The 21683-nt window shown below is 43.5% G+C and overlaps 1 protein-coding gene and 1 pseudogene across 1 annotated transcript; both read right to left on the bottom strand.

Moving 5' to 3' along the window:
* Positions 1-4843: 4843 nt before the first annotated feature.
* Positions 4844-5559, bottom strand: LOC132568962 (claudin-8-like). The gene has a single exon (XM_060235143.1). The coding sequence runs from the start codon at positions 5557-5559 to the stop codon at positions 4897-4899; it is 663 nt and encodes a 220-aa protein (XP_060091126.1). The 3' UTR covers positions 4844-4896.
* A 13336-nt stretch (positions 5560-18895) lies between these two features.
* On the bottom strand, positions 18896-20014 carry LOC132568961 (claudin-8-like; annotated as a pseudogene).
* Between the last annotated feature and the right edge of the window lie 1669 nt (positions 20015-21683).

Here is a 21683-nt window from a genome sequence, read left to right as displayed (position 1 = left end):
GTGTGACAAGCATAATTGAACTCCAAGGGAGTTCTGGCCATCACATTTAAAGGGACAGCACACCTTTTTAAATGCCTTCCTTCCACAGGAAATAATGAAGAATAGGGGCACCTTCTTTTGGGGCTCATAGAATTGGACCCCCTGGTCCAATAGTTTTCAAACTTGGGGGAGTATTTTGGGGAGAGGCACTAGATGCTATACTGAAAATTTGGTGCATCTACCTCAAAAAACAGCCCCCCCCAAAGCCCCCAATACCTGTGGATCAATGCCCCATTATTCCCTATGGGAATCATTCTCCAAAGGGAATAATTGCCCAGTAGACATTTCCCTCCCCGCCCCCGCCGCTTTCTGATGACCCTAAAGTGGGGGGCAGGGGCTCCAAACCTGGGGATTGGCAACCCTCTCTCTCTCTAACACACACACATACACACATACTGCGTCTGGTTCCTCCACAACTACGTCTGAAAAGAACAGGGCCACGCTGCTCCCTCTCTCACAGACACACTTAGTTGTTCTGAAATGAAAGCAAAACAAACAGAGGGACTACTATGTTGCTGACCTTTCCTATGAAGTACTTTCTGCTCAATTTTAAAGCCGCACAGATACACACACACATTTTGAAAGGGATCTGTTTGCAGGTTTCTAAACATGCCCAAGATCTAGAGCTGCATGCTGGCTGTGGGGGCGGGGCTTCCCCCACCAGCCAGCTGGCTGGGGGTGGGGGGAAGCCTGTAAAACAGGGGGATCCCCCACTGGGACCTGGGGATTGGCAAGCCTATTTCCAGATCAAGATTGAAGTCTGAACTGTAGAACTTTTCCTTTGCATTTTCAAACTCCTCCCCAAAGCTCCAAGGAGGTCCTTTGAAGTTATCCTGTCAGCTACATACCTATTTGTCTTATTATTATAGGTCATTTAAATCTCATATCTTGTTATCAAACATTTTGAAATGCAAATACATTCTCATCATTTGGATTCCACTTTCTTTATGGCAGCTGTGTGGTTGTATGTGTTTCCGATATATACCATGGAAATCAAGCAGCAACTACGTAAAATCAGATAAAATCTTGATCAAGATGGTACTTCTCTTTAAAATGTATTTTAATTAGCAGTGCTTGTTCAGAAAATAGGGTTCATTGTCTGAATCTATAATGGTAGCAAGAAGACAATCATTCATGAAAGTTTATTTTCCCATTAGTTCAGAAACCAGGAGTACCTTAAATAAAAAGAAACATGATTTTAGTGACAAATAACTTTCCCTAACATAAAAAAATATCTCTGCTCCCTTTTTAATCCCAAATAGCACTAAAATGCTAAAGCAGGATTGAAGGAAGAGCACATCACTTTTCACTGTGGAATTACTTTAACGTTTGTTACCAAGCCAATGTTTGCCAAGTGAAGAGATGGGATTTGCAGGAGAAAGAAGGGAGGGAGCCTTGTTCTCTCCAGAATTCAGGTTCTCCCACCCTGCAAACATGCCCTAGGATACATTTCCTTTGCTGGGCTTATTTCAATTTACTACGTAGCAAAAGGATGGCCTTTCTCCATGGTGACGGGGGGGGAGAGGGAGAGACCAAAGCAGCTACATCCTTTTCCTCTCCCCCTTTGATCTGCGCAACAACCCTGTGAGGTAGGTTAGACTGAAAGTCTGTAATTGGTCTAAAATCACCCAGTCAGCTTCCACAGCAAGAACCTGGGTCTGGCAGACCCTGCTCTGAAGCCTTAACTCCTGTGCCCTCCTCAAACTCCACCACAGAATCTTCAGTAATTTCCCATCAACCTGGAACTTGCAGCCCTAATCAGGACTGACCCCAATGAGTTCTGCCTCAGAGGCTTTAATGATACCTTTCAGACCAACAGTCTCTCTCTGATAATGTTGTTGGTCTTAAGCACAGGACTTCAAGTTCTGTCTTGCTTTCCTTCCCTCGCTCCCTGACAGGGAACACCATTTCCCCCCTATCTCTGACTGTTTCCCTTCCAGAGAAGAAGAGGGAGGAGCTTTCAGCCAATGAAGGAAAGGTTTTCTCTGGCTATTTCCATCCTCCTCACCCAATGGGAGAGTAGGGAAAGCTAGCAACTGTCAGAAACAATGTTGGTTGCCTTTTACTGACATAATCAGCTAGCCTGGCTTTCCCTCTCAGGCGAGAGAGAGGAACAGACTCAGCCAGTGGCATGCAAGTGCTCTTGATTGATGGTTTGAAAGGTCAAAGGTTGATGCAGCACAGTTCCAACCAATGAGGGAGCTTGGTTTTGCTAAGACAAAATCAGGAGCTCGGTTTTGCCAAGCTTTTATATATATAGGACGGTAGGTGGACAACTGAAAATGGTGGGTGCCATCAGCATATCACCTAGCTGCACCATTGAAACAAAGCAAAGCCCTCTGCAATGGATCACCTGGATCAATAAGGTCATTGTATGGCAGTTGAAAACAGCTGGTACTTGAAGTCACTTTTTTACCATCCCAAGCCTTTCTGTTGTGCATCATATTAGATTGTAAATCAATGCTGTCATTTGCAAACCACCTTCAATGCATTTACAGCAAATGCCAGATATGTATGTAGACAATAAATAAAAACATCAGACACATCACTTTGCAAAGAATGAAATGGCAAAATCCCCCCCCCCAAAAAAAAACCCTCTGGAAATCTGTTTGCATCATTTGGAGCATTAGATGGTTGGGACAAGCTAACCAAATGTGTCCTAGTCTCATATATTTAATGCAATTGAAACCTCAGTGAATGCTTTAGAAAGATGTCTGTGCCAAAGGCTGCAAGGAAGATTATAAACCAGGCAGGGATTGTGGTTGGCATTATAACTGGAGGAGATGGGGATGGGGATGCAATGACAGAAATGCAATGGGGCCACACTGGAAAAGGTGGAGCTATCTAGCACACAAGTGCATCCAGCTTGGTAAGGAGATGATGTAAATCAGTGGTTTTCAACCGCTGGTCCATGGACCAGTGCTGGTCTGCCAGAAATTTCTGCCAGTCTGTGAAAGAAGGGAATCAGAGTGGCATCTCCCCCCCCTCCCCCCGCAAAACTCTCCCAATCTCCCTCCTGCTTACATCCTTTTCCTCTTCCCCTTTGATCCACTAGGATGGCTGGAGGGAAGGGGAGCTGTTTTGCCTGGTGCTGACCTGGAGCATTCTATGGTTTGTATTTCTGCTTTAGCGATCCCCAAAATAATTCTCCTATTTTCACCAGTCCCCAAGTACAAAAAGGTTGAAAACCACTGATGTAAATAAATTAATTAGCTAAATTACTGGAGGCTAGCATGGGGATGACTTTTAAGTCTAAAAATATTTGCTCAGATCCAAAACTGGTTATGAAAACCATTCTATTCTGTGTCTACCTAGATTTAAAAAAAAAAAAAAATCATGCGTCTTGCTGTTCTTTTAGCAAGATCTTACATATAACTACAGAAGTGATGTCACACCTATTTAGGAATATCCAGAAACTCTGGTGATTCCTAGAGAGGATTGACTTCACTTCTGGGTTTCCCCTGGAAATGATGTCATGCTGTTATACCCTCTGCCTACATAAATTCCCTGGGGCTAAATTAGAAACAGAACAAGTTGCTACAACACTTAGAACAGAATGTAAGTTATTAAATGTATTTAAGTTAAACCCCTTCAATATAAAGAACAATACAACAAGGTTTGTATAACTAAAGACATAGATAGATTCATATGGGAAGCCATGTTGGTTTGAGGGAGCAGAACAAAGATTAAGTCCAGTGGTACATTTAAGACCAGCAAAATTTTATTCAAGGTATAAGCTTTCATGTGCATGCACACTTCATTGCCAAAAGAGAAATGTACACAAATCTGACATCAAGAATCACAACACTGAGAAACCTGCAGGAGAACATTTCAATCTCCCAGAGCACTCAATAGAGGACCTCAATCTGTTTTACTGCAAAGGAATTCAGAAACAGACTGGAATGGGAGACTGCTGAATTACAAGTTACTACACTCAGGACAGTAGAACCCCCAGGGCTTAACAGAGATATCAGGTTCTTATTTCACTATACATATAGTCCTCTTTCTTAAAGGAACAAACTGGACATCACAAAAACCAGGCTTCAGCTTTAAAAACACAACCCCCAAATAACAATACAATTCCAATAACAATACCAGTCATAATAAATGTATCACTCCTTCCCAATCAACATTTCACATATATAAATTTCAGTTACCTTATGCAAGATGATAAGTGTCTAGAACTGTATCCAGCTTCCCAGCAAACAGATGCTCCCTGTTCTGATAGCCTCCACTCACTGACTATGTGTGTACTGGCCTAAACCAATGAGTTCATGGAGTTTGCATTGCTGCCCAACAGACATTTTAAAAATTATTTTTCTCCCACCCACAGAAGCAGTGGCTGGGGGCCAGGATCCCCTATTCCTGGTGGGAAAATGCCTTAAGTCTGCCTGAAGGAAAGCAATGTCACACATATTCCACAAGAGTGTTATTAAAGGAGTGAGGTCACTGCAGGTTTAAAATATCACTTGGAATAAGCAATAAGTCCCAAACATTATTTGTCACAAGTACAACTTCTGTATCATCATTTTGAAAACTGGTCTTTGTAGAAAATATTTTCCCAGTATTTCACATCAACATGGTACAGAAGTCTAATCCCCTTAATGCAGAGAATTTCAGGATCCAGTATGCCTATGTTGCTGCTAGCCATGCAGATGCAGTGTATAGCACCTGAGTTGCCACATGTAGGTTATGATGCATTGTTATGCATGCTAGATATAGTGTGTTAAATCTCACATACTTTTGTACATGTCAACATAACTACACATAAAGATCTATTGTTTTCAGCGAACCTAAGTGATATACAGTTTGGAAGAACAATGCTGCAGCCCAAAACAACATGAGAAAATGAAGCAGTCACACATAGGAATGTGCAGATGCAGGCTTCCCTTTGACATATTCAGCTTTGTTCACTCTGTGGCTGGATGGTGAGAGAAATCTTCTGGGATTCTTTGCACAGTGGCAGAAGCTGCATAATATGCCTCCTCCACTGATCAAGAATGCTGAGGTTCCCCACCCTAAATAGAGGGCTTCTCCCAGTTCATGTTTCTGGGAATTCAGGAATTCCGGATTATAGAAGTCATTAATGATGATGCTGGCAACCCAGGAGACAGGAATTAACACAATAATCCCAGACAAAAGAAAAATCACTCCAGCAGCCAATAACATCTTGTCCTTGATTTGCTCATTATCGCCAAGGCATCTGAAGCACTTCATACCAGGAATGGAAATCAGAAAGGCAATAACTGATAATGCACATGCTGTGCACATAAACCCTCTGGATACTCCTAAAGGAGTTTCAAGAGCTAGTGTTGACATATGGCTTAAGCACACATAAACACCATTCATACGACTGATGCAGTTCATCCACAGGCCTTCCCAACGATTTTCAGAGACCAGAATATTTTCTCCAGTGAAAGCGGTTACTTTCCACTGGGGCATCAGAGTGACAGCAAAACTTCCAAACCCCCCAATGATTCCAAGCACTAGCCCCAGAATTTCCAAAGCACAGCAGGCCATGTTAGTTTTCACAAAATTGCTCCCAAACAAGAAGAACCCAGGTTACTTTCCTAAATAAGATCTTGCATTCAAAAGATGAGGATGAGAAGTTTTTCCGTTAGGGCTTCCTCATGTGTCCATATTCATCTCCTGTCTGTCTAGCCTGAAGGAGCTTGTATTTATTTGATGTGTAATGAGTCAAGGCCTAACTGTGTAGCCAATCATAGGCTAAGTTAGGCTGTGTCCAGTCATATTCTGCCTGATATCATTGCTTTCTTGCATAATAAGTGATGCAGATACACTATAATTAAGTAATTAGGCTATAACTCCCAATAACTGTGTTGATCTACAGAAACAATTGCATCAACATTAAAATACTGTGTATTAATCATGCTTGAGCCTCTGTCTTGTAAAACAAAAGTCACATAAATATGCTTAGTGCAATAACTGGTGAATAACAAATTCAAATATTTGTTACTGTTGAAAAGGACTAAAGAATATGAACTTTTAAAAATAATGCATCTTATACCACTTGAAATATGGCAATACAAGCTATGGAAAGAAAAGGTCCCCTGTGCAAGCACCAGTCGTTTCCGACTCTGGGTGACGTTGCTTTCACATTTTCACGGTGGTATGCAATTGCCTTCCCCAGTCATCTACACTTTCCCCCCAGCAAGCTGTGTACTCATTTTACCGACCTCAGAAGGATGGAAGGCTGAGTCAACCTCGAGCCGGCTACCTGAAAACCCAGCTTCCGCCGGGGATTGAACTCAGGTCGTAAGGAGAGTTTAGGACTGCAGTACTGCAGCTTTAATACTCTTAAGGCCAATCAAAATACCACCAAACAACATGTAAGCTTTCAAGTTCTACAGAACCTGAGAAGATTTCTTGCATATTTCCAAATGAAGGGATGCCTTAAGACATAATTGTAAGAACTTAAAATCTTACATACTTTTATCTATTTTATCTATTTTTATCTATTTTATCTATTTTAATTGTTTAATTGTTCTGTAGTAATATTGTATTTTATTGTAATCATGGTGTATACCGTGTCGTGTTAGCCGCCCTGAGCCTGCCTTTGGCGGCGGAGGGCAGGATATAAAAATAAATTTATTATTATTATTTATTTTGGGTGGTCTGAATAATACATGGGTTTTGCTTTTAGAGTTTTGCTTTATATATTGAAACCTGTCTGGCATTCTGTGCAAGATAGGGATAGGCATGAATCAGGAAGATAGGGATGGGCATAATGTGCAAGATAGGGATGGGTATGAATCAGGAAAATGTGGTTTGTTTCAGTTTGTGGTTCCTGATGAGCCACAAACTGTCACAAACATTTTAGCACCCAGCTGGTTCAGTTTGTGACATGATAGAGTAACCCTGCAGTGTGCCAGAGACACCAAGATGACAACAGGTCTCTAGCTGACTCTCCTCTACCTGCACTCCAAGCTTGGTGAGGATTGGATTTACGAGGTCTGAGTTATGTCCCCTCAAAGAAGGGGCCCCTAGGAATGTGCTTTCTGGAGAAATGACAAGTGCAGATTCAGGAGTGTATAGACCAGACCCTGTGCAAGCTAGAGTCAGCAAACTCACAGGGAACCTCCCCCCTGATGCTTCTCTATATGCCCTACAAGTTATGTGCACATTGGATTTAGGGGTCCAAGTTATGGCCTCTGAAAGAAGATACCCACAGGAAAGTGCTTCGCAAGGAAATATCAGGCTCAGGTTCAAAAGTTTATAGAATGAACCCCCCTGCAAGTTACACACACCAAAATTCTCCCCCCACCCATTGATTTGGATTTCAAGAAACATTGATTTAGTGGAGACTATCTGGAAATGTACTCAACCATGAACCACCGTGAACTGCTTCAAATTTCATGGAAAGTTTATTCTGGGTGATCTGCCATCAGTGCCGGATTAAACCCTGTGGAGGCCCCCAGACAGCTGAAATCTCAGGGGGCCCCTTGCAAATTATCTCAGAGTTGGAGTACCTGCCCCACCACCCTTGACCCCTGCTGCAGCCTTGCAGGCCCCTTCTCAAAAACCCCTTTGACAAAGCTGCGGGGGAGAGGCAGAAAGAGTCAGCAGTAGCTGCACCAGGCAAGTTGGGCAAAGAGCGGCTCAGTTTTTGGCTGCACATGCAGGCTGGGAGGGCTGCAAGCAGGGGGGAAACTGGGGAAGGGAAGCCGGCCTGGGGCCCCTAAAGGCGTGGGGGCACATAGGCCAATGCCTACTTGGCCTAATCTGGCCCTGCCTGCCATGAACTTCAGTTTGCAAACCATGAACCAGCCAAAATCATGAACTTTAGTTTGTGAGCCAGTTTGTGCCCATCCCCAGTGCAGGTTGCAGATAAGATGTTAAGATCATAGCTGAACCACACACACACCCTCTCCATGCACACAACTTGGATGGTGGAATATAAATATTTCAGTTAAATTTTAAAATTCATTCAACTACACAGTTCCTCTGATAGAAAGGTATTTCCATTTGCTGAAGAGGAATTGAGGATTTCTGTTAATTTCCATCTCCACGGGATAATCCCATTTTGCCCACTATACAGTTCCTGAGGTTCAACTGACTCTCCAGGAAAAAAATTGGAGGGCTCCGTGAACTGCAACAGGAAGGAAAGTAGTGAAGTCTCCCTCCACAAGTCAGCAGATGGCTAGATATACACCAATATCTCTTTTGACATTACAAAAACCTCACAAACTCTTTCAATAAATGAAGAATATATTTGGTAGAGGGTTCTTAACAGAAGGAAAATCAAGATAAAATGATCTGTAGGCTTCTGTCCTCCTACTAAAAAGAATGCAGGAGCCAGTTAAGCATAGTAAATACAATTGCTATGGAGAAGTACAAGAGATGATTTCTACACCCTACTGAAAGTGTTGGTGGTTTTCAGCTTAAAGGTCACAAAACAGCTTTAAGACAACCGTTTAGGGGAAAGCCTAAAAGAGATATATAACCCCCAAATATATCTTTTAGGCTTTCCCCTATATATATATATATATAAGCTACACAGGAAAGACATAAGGTTCCAAGTTCAGTCCCCGGTATCTCCATTTCAAAGGACCAGGCATTAGTTAACGTGAAGGAACTCTACCTGGGACCCTGTGCATCAACTGCAGTGGATGTGCATTTCGCATATATTACCCAAAGTTTAGGATCACTTAATTGGCTGCCAATTTGTTCCATTTTTAATGCTGCCCCATGGAAAACTCCCTGCAGTCAGAAGTGGCATAGTGTATTCTACTACCTCATTCTGCTGTACCTATAGGCAAGGCCATGTTTGGTTTTTTACTGCATATGCAATGAGAAGTAGAGATTGGACACAGGTGCCTATGACATGCAGTGAGTAACATATATGAATTCGATGTAGATTGCATGATATTTTTTACAAAAATAAGTACCTTCCATATAAACATTTGGCAACATGGTCTCTTCAGATCTTGAACTGGGAGGCCAAACAAGCTATAATTCCCATCAACCCTATCTGAAGTGTTAACTGGGAAAGCATTGAGGGTTGCAATTACAAGAGAGGGTGAGCCTCTTTAAGCCTCTCCTGTGTCTATCTGTTCTTCTGCTGGTTAGTCTTCCACTTCAGAAATTAGAAGCATACTCCCAAAAAGCAGCAGAAGAAATCAGCACCTTATGCCATCTGAACCAAGACAGCTGAATGAAAAATGTTCCCGGCTTAGCTTCCAAGACATCTTCAAGCCAAATAGGGAAGATATCCAATCATTTCTCTTTAAGCAAGCTTCACACTCACGGGTGTCAAACATGCAGCCTGCAGACCACATCTGGCCTGCGCAGACCTCAAATCAGGCCCCCAAGCAAGTTCCTTCTCCTGCTTGTTTTTCCAGGACTGCTGCTGCAGTCACATGGTAACTTGCGTTTTCCCCAGCCCCTTAGTGGCTCTTTGATTCCTACCTTTTGCCTGCCTGCCTTCCCTCCCCCCCCTCCCCCCCACACACAGCTTCTGCTTCCTTCTCTGGGGCTGCTCCTCCTCTTTTGGGGAGGGGAGGAAAGAGAGAGAAAATAAAATTGGAGTCCTGTGATGGCAGCTTCAAGACAAACAACATTTTATTCCAGGTACTAAGAGCCCCATGATGCAGAGTGGTAAGCTGCAGTACTGCAGTCCAAGTTCTGCTCACGACCTGAATTCAATCCCAGTGGAAGCTGGGTTCAAGTAGCTGGCTCAAGGTTGATTCAGCCTTCCATCCTTCCAAGGTCAGTAAAATGAGGGTAAAGTGTAGATGATGGGGGAAGGCAAGGGCAAACAACCCTGGAAACATCTGCCATGAAAATGTCATGATGATACATCACCCCAGAGTTAGAAACGACTGGCGCTTACACTGGGGACTACCTTTTTAAAACTAGGAATAAGGCCTGTTGTGGGGGAAAATACAATGGGTTCTAGAAAGAAGCTCTGGGGGAGTGCCCCCCTTGCTGTCTTCCCACCCACCCAAGTGAAGGTATTCACTCCCCCCACCCTTGGTGTCTTCCCACCCCCACCCCCTCCAACTACCACTGACCCCCCAACCATCTCTTCCTCTCAACTACCCCCGTACCCTTGGCACTCCCCTGGTTGTGTTATAGTATACCATGGAGTTATGGTATACCATAGAGTATGGACCTCAAGGTGGCCATTTCCTGTAGGGGAATTCATCTGACTGCAGCTTTCTATCACTTCCCCCTCCCTGCAGCCTCTACCTAGGAAAAGTACAATCTTTCTCCACTGTGGGGACCAATGCAAGAGGGAAGCAACCTCAGCAGGATATAATGAAACAGAGTCCACCCTGCAAAGCAGCCATTTTCTCCAGGGGAACTTATCTCTGCCATCTGGAAAGCAGTTGTAATTCTGAGTGATCTCCAGCCCTCACCTGGCAACAGTGGTTCTCCAGGAGGAAATGGCTGGTTTGGAGGGTGGCATGTATGACATTGTACCTGTCTAAAGTCCCACCCTTCCCCTTTCAGGTTCTACCCCTCAAATATCCAGAAATTTATCAACCTGGAGTTGGCAACCCTATCTCCTTCCCAGCCAACCATCAACCTACCTTTATCTGCTCCTCTGAATTCAGCTTTCCATCTCCTCACCCCTCCCTACAGCCTCTACCTAGGAGAAGTAGTCTTTCCCTACAACAAGGACCAAAGCAGCTTACATCATTGTCCTTTCCCCTTTTTGATCTGCACAGCAACCCTTTGAGGTAGGCTAAAAGTCTGTGACTAGTCCAAAATCACCCAGTCAGCTTCTGCAGCAAGAACCTGGGTCTGGCAGACCCTGCTCTGAAGAGCCAGTTTGGTGTAGTGGTTAAGTGTGTGAACTCTTATCCGGGAGAACCGGGTTTGGTTCCCCACTCCTCCACTTGCACCTGCTGGAATGGCCTTGGGTCAGCCATAGCTCTCGCAGAGGTTGTCCTTGAAAGGGCAGCTGCTGTGAGAGTCCTCTCAGCCCCACCCACCTCACAGGGTGTCTGTTGTGGGGGAGGAAGATAAAGGAGATTGTGAGCTGCTCTGAGACTCTGAGATTCGGAGTGGAGGGCAGGATATAAATTCAATATCTTCTTCTTCTAACTGCTATGCCACATTGGCTGTCATAGGGAGGCTGCTGCTGAACAGTAGCAAGCGGGCAGACCTAGAGTAGCCAATCTCCAGGTGGAGCCTGAAGATCTGGTATCACAACTAAACTCCAGACAACAGATTTCTCTCCCCCTGGGGAGAATATGCTTGGAGGGTGGACTCTATGGCGTTATATTCAGATGAGGCCTCACCCTTTACTTACAGAACCAAGTTTGCATTGTCTTGAGCTCATTATCTATTGTAATTGCAGTTTCTAATCTCCCTTTGAAATTCCAACTGAATGTTGAAGAAAGAAAGTTATGATTTCACATATACTAAAGTTTTGAGCAGCACCATGAAATGTATTTTAATTGTTATTTTATTGTTTTACATTATAATCATAAATTGTTTTTTAATTAACTGCTAGCCGCCCCGAGTCCGCTTGTGGAGAGGGCAGGATAGAAAACTAAAGTAATAAATAAATAAATAAATAATTCTAATGTCAGACTTACGTTCATTTATTCTTTGCATTCTCCTGGACTAATTCTTCCTGGATGGAATTGAGACCTACGTTTCCTTTCTCATTACCAACGCTGGTATCTCTAGTCCTACCACCCAATCCAATCAAGCCTGCTATTGTCATTCACCTGCTGTTGCCATTCGACATCTGAAACTTCTTTATAAAATTAATATCTCTGATACCTCATGTTACATTTTATGGAATGCATGGCCCAGTTCCACAAAGTGACATTTATGTAACAAATCAGTTTGACGCCTCTGATCTAAATGATTAAATGACTACAGAATACACACAATAAATACCACCCCCCTTTCATGGTAGCTCAAAGGAGTTCACCAGAACAACTGAAGTTGCTCATGCATCACCATCAATTGTATCTCAAAATATGTAACTAGATTTCTGAGGAACAGCATTAGGCCACACTGACTACAAAGTAGACTGCATTTATTTTTTCTTTGTGAGGTGTAACCAGGCTGATTCATTCATACAGTCTCAAGTAATGGGATAATTACTGGTATTGAGCCCTGAGGGAAGGGAAGCAATACATGACAAAGATTAAGTCTAGGGATGAGAATTCAGGTACTATGCATTCTACAAACACAGAATTCCAAGAAGTTCGAGTGTGGTTTCCACCTCATTTCTTGTTAGCAGATCTTTCAGAAAACAAAAGGCATAACTCTGATTGAGAATATCATGAGGCAGAAGAGTCAGGTCCCAAAACTGGGCAGCAGACCAATACATTTTTGGCTAGAAACCTGCAGGGAAACCACACTGGGCCTTCACCAAGCTGTTCAATGAGATGGTTATTTGGACAGGAGTTCACCTTGGCATTGGGGCTTCACCAGGCTGTTCAATTAGGTGGGTATTTGAACAGGTATGAATCATAGCGTCCCTGTTTCAGTCCCCACATATATTTTCCTATGTGACTTGAAATTCTTAGAAGATATTCTTAGCCTCATATATGCAATGAATGAAATGCTAGTTTCTTGAAAATTCAAACAAATGGACACTGAATTGCAAGGAAGCATAGTTTTCTTGAGTCAAGTTAGTTCCTGTGATATTCTCAAGGGGATTCAAGATTTCATGGAGTTTGGTGACAAAGTACCAACAGATGTTAATATAACTGATTGTACAATATACCATCTGCATTTTGATACTTAAAAGCAGGCCTTGAATTCAGCAGAAGCTCACAGAAGTGCAGCTCCTGAACCTTTCTGAGGGTTCCCCCTCCTCCTCCCCACCTACCTACCTTGTCCATTGAATAGTAGATGCAGCTGCATAACAATCCCTGGATGAGCTCCACCACCTATTTTTCTACAAAATGACCCCTGTTTAAAAGCAATTTATTTAAATAGGTAGGAGAACTTAGGTAGTTTCTCATAAAAGCAAAGATACCTTCTGTATTATATTACCGTACTGGACAGCATACTGGACTACTTTCAATAAGAAGATTTAGAAGTTATATGGAAATACAGTTTTCAACAGATATCTTGTGTGATGTGACTGGAATCTATTTTTTAATTACGAGAATAACATTGTCTTGTTTTATGATGATATTTTACCTAAATTAACAAAATGGTTTTAAAAGATTTTTTCTCCGTTAGGATCTTCTGCAGAAGCAGAAGTCAGATATTTTGCATGGGAATAATCTAGGACAATTCATCTGTATGCTATCCTGGAAGTATTTTGGACACTCAAGAACTATTTTCATCAATGCAGAGTCTATCCAGCTCTTATGCAGTAGCAAGCTTCAGGGCCATACTGAATAAGAACCAAACTGAACTAAGTACTATGTCTCAGATCCATTGCTTTAAAGCTGCTCATGGGATCAGGCCAGCCCTTCACAAAATGAAATACTTAGGTGCGCTTTGCCAAGATGAAATGAATGCTCATCTGCCAGATACTTTGAGCTGCCTTTTTGTTTAAACTCTGCGACATCATGGGGTTTTTTAGAGCATGGGAGCTATGTGATGCCTACAGGACATGTGCACATTTTTAACAGTATGCTTTGATCAACTTAGTTTAGCATTTCAAGCTATTTGTGGGGAAGCCCCATTTCCTCCAGAAGAGGAAAGTCTGGTTGCACAGAGCACTCAGATTGGATATTATACCACATTTCTCTAAATACCCAGGGGTCTTTTGAAGCATTTAGAAAGGTGAAGAATAAAAGCACACACACATGCTTATTTGTATATTCCAAGACTATTTTCTTGATTCTAAAAAAGAAAAGAAAAGCATTCATTATGCAGCCCTTGTCTTTCCTATACCCTCCTAGCTTTAGAGTCAACATCTGGAATTTAGCAAGTGAAAGCAAATTTCATATGGTTTTCTACCTGCCACAGTATAGCTGGGGCATTAAGGTCCACTGTAAAGGAGAAATCACTCTGCTGACTTTACTTCTGTACACAAGTTAAAGTTGTGTAATCAAGATACTATATGTGTTGAAACTTGTGTGTTTGCTTGAATGTCAGCTAATAAGTAACATAAGCTTATTGCTATTGGAAATTGTGAATGAATTACATTTTGTTTGCTAGATACACATGATATGTTCCTGGGAAAGACCACAAAACATGGCAGGAGGGAGTGAATTTAGGATAAGCAGAACAGAAATAACTAATCCTCTTACCAGAGGGTCTGTAAGGGGAATGGAAAGACATGTATAGGAAACTATGTCTTAAGGGAAGTATGCTTGACTGTTATCAAAGATTTCAGGTTTTCACGGCTGGTAACATCATTAGGGTTTGTAGAATCTTTCGGGCTCAAGTGCCGTGTTCTACTGGAGAAAGTTTTCCTTCCAGACGTTCTGTTCTCAGCTGTGGAGAACATCCTCAGTAGCGTTGCAGCCGGAGCAGACACTCTGACCTTCTTGGCTGCTGTGCATTGAGTGGGGCCAGGGCTGCTGAAGAGCTGCTGTTTCTAGGCTGGTGGGGGTGTGGTGAAAGCGCAATTGGTTTGTGGATGTGCCCATTGTTTGGTGGGGCTTCCTGGAAGGGTAGTCCGGAAGGAAAACTTTCTCCAGTAGAACACGGCACATGAGCCCAAAAGATTCTACAAACCCTAATTATGCTTGACTGCCTTCTCTCATCCTGGAAGTCATTTCCAAATAGATCTGGGGTGCCAGCCTTGGACAGATCCATCTTAAGACACAGATGCTAGAAGGTCTATGGATACACTAAAAAGGTCACACACATTTTGTTGCATGGTGCAATTTTAAATAGTTTTATTTAAAAGTGTTAGAATTATTTGATCACAATGTATTATGAAAACAAAATGCTCTAGGACAATAATGGCAGAATAGTCAGCTTGAGCATCAAGAATTCTATTATATATGTATTTATATAGAAGATTCTATGCTTTTCATAGAACCTGCTTGAAACAGTTAGCATTTGGACAAAAAAAATAGGAAGTCTTTTCAGGAAAGTTTTGTGTGACTGTGTGATTGCTAAAAATTCTGAGTTTGTGGAACTGCTGGGGAACTGCTGTTTGTTTGGTTTGAGTGGGCTGAAGGTGATTGTTGCTGATTGATTAGGAATGGCTGTGTTCCTGGGGCAGATTGAGGCCCCACCCTCTTTGCATTATTAAACTGCGCCTTGCCAGAGGCAGAGCACATTTCAGAGAGCTCTGAGAGAGAGCAGATAAGAAGTGCTATACGGGTGAGGTTTGGCTTTCTAAACAGCTGGGGGAGTTGCTGAGAATTTCTGTGTGATTGCTGACAATTTATTAGGAGTGGCTGTGTTCCTGGGGCAGACTGAGGCCCCACCCTCTTTGCATTATTAAGCTGTGCCTTGATAGAGGCACGAGCCAAAGGGTGAGAGCTAAAGGGCTCTTGGCCTCTGGCTCTTAGCCTGGGGACTGTGTAAGGACCAGGAACCCAGATCCCTATTTTCCTTGTGTTCCTAATAAGGTAAGTAGGCCCTCCAGAAGGACAGCCACATAAACACAACATGATTTAAAAGGGGACTGTATATTTTTAAAAAGCTAACATGAAGGTAGAATGCCAGCAGGGGTGTGGGGGCTTTACAGTGTTTTGCACTGAGTGTCACATGTATGACTATCTGCCCACAGGACAGAAGTCTTGGGTGTGTGCTCGATGCAAGGAGCTCCTGGTACTCAGGGAACGAGTTCATACCCTTGAGGCTGAGTTGACTGACCTGGAGAAGCAGAGACAGTCAGGCACTTGGAGAAGACTCTCGGGGACGTATTAGATGAACTCTGAACGTGGCAGCCCCATTGCTGCCAGGGAGCATGAGGGTCAAGATGGAACAGGGCACCGTGCTGAGGATAAGGGGAATGCGCCCTCAGAAGGGACCTCTTCTTCAGTTGGTGAGTGGGTATCCTTTTGCGCCAAGGAACCATCCCTGGGCAGGGAGAGAGGGGGGGTCTTGGTGATTCGATCCTTAGGCAAGTAGACAGCTGGGTGGCAAAACTGCGTACTGACCATATGGTAACTTGCCTGCCTGGTGCAAAGGTAGCGGACATTATGCGTGTTGTAGATAGGCTGAGAGACAGTACTGGGAAGGAGCCAGTGGTCGTGGTGCATGTTGGCACCAAAGATGTGGGGAAATGCAGTTGTGAGGTCCTGGAGGAAAAATTTAGGCTGCTAGGCAGGAGACTTAAGGCCAGGACCTCCAAGGTAGCTGTTCCACGTGCAGGGCTGGAAAGACAGGCACAAATTAGAAGTCTCAATGTGTGGATGAGACGATGGTGTAAGGAGGAAGGGTTTAAGTTTCTTAGGCACTGGGATGCTTTCTGGAACAAGTGGGAGCTGCACAAAAGAGACAATCTCCACTTGTCCCCAGATGGAACCAAGCTGCTGGCACTTAAAATCAAAAAGGTGGCAGAGCAGTTTTTAAACTAAATCTTGGGGGAACGCTGACAGGAGATGAAATGTCTCTGGTTCAGGAGGACTCATCTCAAAGAGATGAAGGGTTAGCTGTTACTTTTCTACCGGGTAATGGATCAGAGTTGTCCACTGAGATGGTGACAAACAGTATGGACTGTCTGCCAAAGTCTTGAGGCAGCAGGAGGAAGGTTGCGGGCCTAACTTGCCTGGGAAATTATAGATGTTTGTATACAAATGCTAAAAGTGTTCAAAGTAAAATTGGTGAGTTGGAATGGTTAGTGTTGGGGGAAAACATAGACATTGTGGGGATTTCAGAAACTTGGTGGAATTAGGAGATTCAGTGGGACACGGTGATTCCTGGATATAAGTTATATCAGAAGGATAGGGAGGGAAGGGTTGGAGGTGGGGTGGCTCTGTATGTCAGAGAGGGTATACAGTCCAGTAAGACTGAGGCCAAAGAATTAGATTCCCTTCTAGAAATGCTTCGGGTTGAAATAGAGGGCCCAAAAGAAAATTTAACTATGGAGTTTGTTATCGCCCACCAAATCAAAAGATAGAGGATGATTATAATATGATGGAAGGATTAAAGATAGTGGCTAAACGTAAAAAAGGTTTACAAGATTATGCATGGGATGGAGAAAGTAGAGAAAGAAGTACTTTTCTCCCTTTCTCACAATACAATACAAGAACTTGTAGGCATTCAATGAAATTGCTGAGCAGTCAGGTTAAAACAGATAAAAGGAAGTACTTCTTCACCCAAAGGTTGATTAACATGTGGAATTATTGCCACAAGAGGTGGTGGTGGCTACAAGCATAGCCAGCTTTAAGAGGGGATTGGATAAAAATATGGAGCAGAGGTCCATCAGTGGCTATTAGCCATAGTATATATAATAATAATAATAATAATAATAATAATAATAATAATAATAATAATAATAATAATAATAATAATAATAATAATAATAATAAATTTTATTTGTATCCCGCCCTCCCCGCCTCGGCAGGCTCAGGGCGGCTAACAACATTTCTCAATAACACACAGTATAATAAAACCTTTAAATTTAACAATATAAAACAATCTAAAACATTATTTAACAACATTAAAAACCAGTCTATACAATTAAATAGTTTAATCTGACAGTGCTGATGATGTGTGACGCTAGTTCTGCCAGTTTATATACAGCGGTCTAGATCTTTAAGCCGCATTGGCGGATCCTTATTAACAGCCTTCTTCAGCAGTCTGGGTAAGCAAGTTTAAAAAGGGTGGTCTTGCAGGCCCTGCGGAACTTGCAGGCCCAGGGAGTTGGTTCCATAGGGCAGGGGCCGTGGCTGAAAAGGCCCGTGCTCTGATATTTTGATGTTTAATCTCTTTCGGCCCGGGGATAGCCATTAGATTTTTCCCGGCTGACCTCAGTGCTCTCTGGGGTTCGTATGGGGAAAGACGGTCCCTCAGGTAGGCGGGTCCTCGGCCATATAAGGCTTTAAAGGTAATGACCAACACTTTGTACTGGACCCGGTATATAATCGGCAGCCAGTGCAGTCCACGTAGCCCCGGCCGTATATGTTCCCCTTTTGGGAGTCCCAATAACAGCCTGGCCGCCGCGTTCTGCACTAGCTGCAGCTTCTGGGTCCGGCACAAAGGTAGCCCGAAGTAGAGGACATTACAGTAGTCCAATCTTGAGGTGACCGTTGCATGGATCACTGTTGCGAGGTCCCGGCACACACACACACACACACACACACACACATATATATATATATATGTGTGTGTGTGTGTGTGTGTGTGTGTGTGCGTGTATACACACGCACACATACACACACATATTGGCCACTGTGTGACACAGAGTGTTAGACTGGATGGGCCATTGGCCTGATCCATGGCTTCTCTTATGTTCTTATACAGTAAATATTCTATACAGTGAAATAAAAAACCTTTCTCAAGCAATCACCTTTCTGTACACAGGCAAACAATACTTTAATTAAAATTATGGTATAGAATAGATAATATATTCAGGATTCAGATTAGATATTTTTCATTCTTTTCTGTTTTCCTCCTCCTCTAAAAAATGCAATGCTATATTTTTATATTTTATATTAAAGCAGTATTTTAGGAAATAATGGATTTCAGTTATCATAGATTTTTAGCTAAAACATCTTCTTCCCATTCAAACATTTTTTCAAATCATTATGATGCAAATATATATTTATCTTATTAGATACTATTTAAAATGCCAAATGAAAACCAGCTGCACTTTCTTATCTTGTGCGGAAACATACAAAATCTTCATTTTGATTGTAGAGCTTGTTTTAAAATTCATAGATGGACTTCATTCTAGCTGATATGATGTACTAACAAGTACCTTCTAACCTTGTTAGACTCCAAGTTTGGGATTCAAGCATCCTGTCCTTGGAGAGACCAGTAGATGAAGAGACAACTAAACATACTGACTTTTAGAATATGCACTGGCAAGTCTCTTTGCACAAGAAGGCTGCGGTAAGCTGTCTGTTGTGAAGGCACCGAGTACCGGTTTGTTGCACTTTTTTCATTACAACAAGAGAAGCGACAAAGAACAGCTCCTCCAGCAATGAGGCAAGAGGCAGATGTCCAGCCAATATAAAGAGCCTCCCCAAGCTCTTGCTTCTGAGCAACTGTGACAACCGGAGTGTAGACATCTCAGATGATATTATGGGCAACCCAGTTCACTGGGATGAACACAATGATGCCTGCAACTATGCTGCCTGCTAGCAAAAGTTGTTTATTTGGTCATCATTTCCTGTACACTGTGTACACTTCATGCCAAGAACAGCTATTGCAAATGCAATGAGGGCCAGGGCTGAAGCTGCACACATCAGGCGTCTGGAAGCCTAAAGGTCAGGGGACAGTGCCAAGAGAAAGTCATAGACTTTGCATTGCATCCTGATGTCAGCCTGCCTTATGTAGTCAATCCAGAGACCTTCCCAAAAACCACAATGTTGTTTTCAATAAAAGCGGTCACTCACCACTGAGGCATGCCAGTAATGGCGAAAGTCCCAACCACACCAATGCTTCCAAGGATCAGTCCCAAGATCTGCAGAAAGACAGGTTGCTTACTTGTAACTGTCGATCTTCGAGTGGTCATCTGTGAATTCACACTCATGGGATACAGCGCCTGCACCGATTCCCCAATAGGTACCTAAAAAGCCCGGGATTTTTCACACTCGGCACCAGTGGGCATGCACAGGTATCCCAGTATGCATGTTCACCGGAGCCAGCGCAAGGATCCCGCCAGTTCCTTCCTGACCGCTGGAAGCCCCTACCATAGGGAGACCATCAGCAGTGGGGAAGGAGGGCAGGTAGTGTAAATGCACAGATGCCCACCCGAAGATCCACAGTTACAGGTAAGCAACCTGTCTATCTTCTTCGTGGTCTCTGTGCTTCACACTCATGGGAGATTAGCAAGCAAGACATACCTGGAGGCAGGAACAGACAGTCAACCAGAAGAGACAGCTTGCAGCACCACAGCTCCCAGATGAGTCCTCTGCTGAGCATGCACATCCAAAGCGTAATGCTTCATGAAAGCATGAGGAGAGGACCAAGTGGCAGCCTTGCATATGTCTGTCAAGGGGACACCCTTCAGGAACACCACCGACGTCGCCATCGCTCTAGTAGAGTGTCCACGAATGGGTCCAGGCAACGGCTTCTTAGCCAGCAAGTAACACAGCTTAATAGTTTCAGTAAGCCACTTCGAAAGCCTCAGAGACGAGATTTTTGAACCCAACTGAGGAGCAGCATAGGAAACAAAAAGATGCTGGTCCTGATGAAAACTCTTAGAACAACTTAGATAAAAAGTAACGCACGCTTGACATCCAGAGCGTGCCACCGACGTTCCTCGTCCGAGGAAGACGTGGGATAAAACGTAGGCAACCAAACATCCAACTTAAGGTGAAACTGGGAAACCACCTTAGGGAGAAACGAAACCTCAGGAGCCAACGAAACTCCGGACTCATGAAATACTAAAAACGGGTGGTCACAATGCAGAGCCATGAGCTCCCCCACATGGTGTGCCAATGTGATTGCCACCAAAAAAGCAGTCTTCCAGGATAGAAGCTGTAGAGAACAAGTTGCCATTGGTTCAAAGGGATGTCTGGTCAACCTGTCCAATACTAGCGGCAGAGCCCACAACTGTGGAGGTGATCTAGACGGAGGATGCAATCTAATTAATCTTTTCAGGAATTGCTTAGAATGAGGATGAGCAAACACCCAATGCTCTTCAACAAGCTCATGGTGAGCTGATATCGCTGATAAATAAACTTTAACAGACGAAAAAGAAAGTCAAGCATCCACCAAGGATAACAAAAAGTCAAAAACCACTGGTAAACCCACCCGTTGGGATGAGACTACAGGATCCACCAAAAATCGAAGAAATTTCCCCCATTTCCTGTCATAGGAAATACAAGTAGACAACTTTCTACTGTTCAGAAAGACGTGTTTAACTCTGCTTGAAAATTCGCAAGGTCGATGAACCACGCAGTCAACTTTAAATGAGGTACATTGTGGTGAAACACTTGCCCTTCCTGGGCCAAAAGACGGTCCAGTTCTGCCAGGAAATGATGGAAAACTCCCTTTGCTAGGCAGAGCAAAACCGGAAACCAGTTTTGCCGAGGCCACCACAGCGTGATCAGTATGCACCTCGGTTTCTCTCTTGCTATCTTGTTGACAACTTTTTTAAGCAAGGCAGAAACAGATGCAGGAACCAGTCCTTCCACTGGAACATGAGACCGTCTCCCAAGGACGCCGGATCCGTTCCTCCCCTGGTGCAGAACAGGGGACACTTCCGATTCAGGGCTGTGGCAAAAACATCCACCTGAGGATACCCCCAGAGCTGGAACACAGGTTGAAGGAAGCGCCACTGCATCTCCCATTCGTGTGGAGATGCTGCTCCCCTGCTCAATGAATCCGCCTGAAGATTGAGTACACCTGGAAGGTGTGCAGCCTTCACATAAATGTCCTGTTCCATACACTCCAGCCACAGTTCTATTGCTAGCGCACAGAGTCATCGGGAGTCTGTCCCACCCTGCCTGTTGACATAACAAAGGGCTGTAGTATTGTCCGTCAACACGGCCACAGCCTTCCCTGCCACCAAGGGACAAAAGGACCGAAGGGCAAAATGGATTGCCAATAGTTCAAAAAAGTTTATATGGCAACGAGTCAGCTGTGGAGGCCACAGACCCCCCACACACACA

Source organism: Heteronotia binoei, chromosome 3, assembly GCF_032191835.1.
Source record: "Heteronotia binoei isolate CCM8104 ecotype False Entrance Well chromosome 3, APGP_CSIRO_Hbin_v1, whole genome shotgun sequence".
In the NCBI taxonomy this organism is placed as follows: Eukaryota; Metazoa; Chordata; class Lepidosauria; order Squamata; family Gekkonidae; genus Heteronotia; species Heteronotia binoei.
This window is presented reverse-complemented; position numbering and strand designations above follow the sequence as displayed.

What these genes read in the sequence shown, in the direction of transcription:
- LOC132568962 (XM_060235143.1), bottom strand. Translation starts at nt 5,559, where the DNA reads ATGGCCTGCTGTGCTTTGGAAATTCTGGGGCTAGTGCTTGGAATCATT.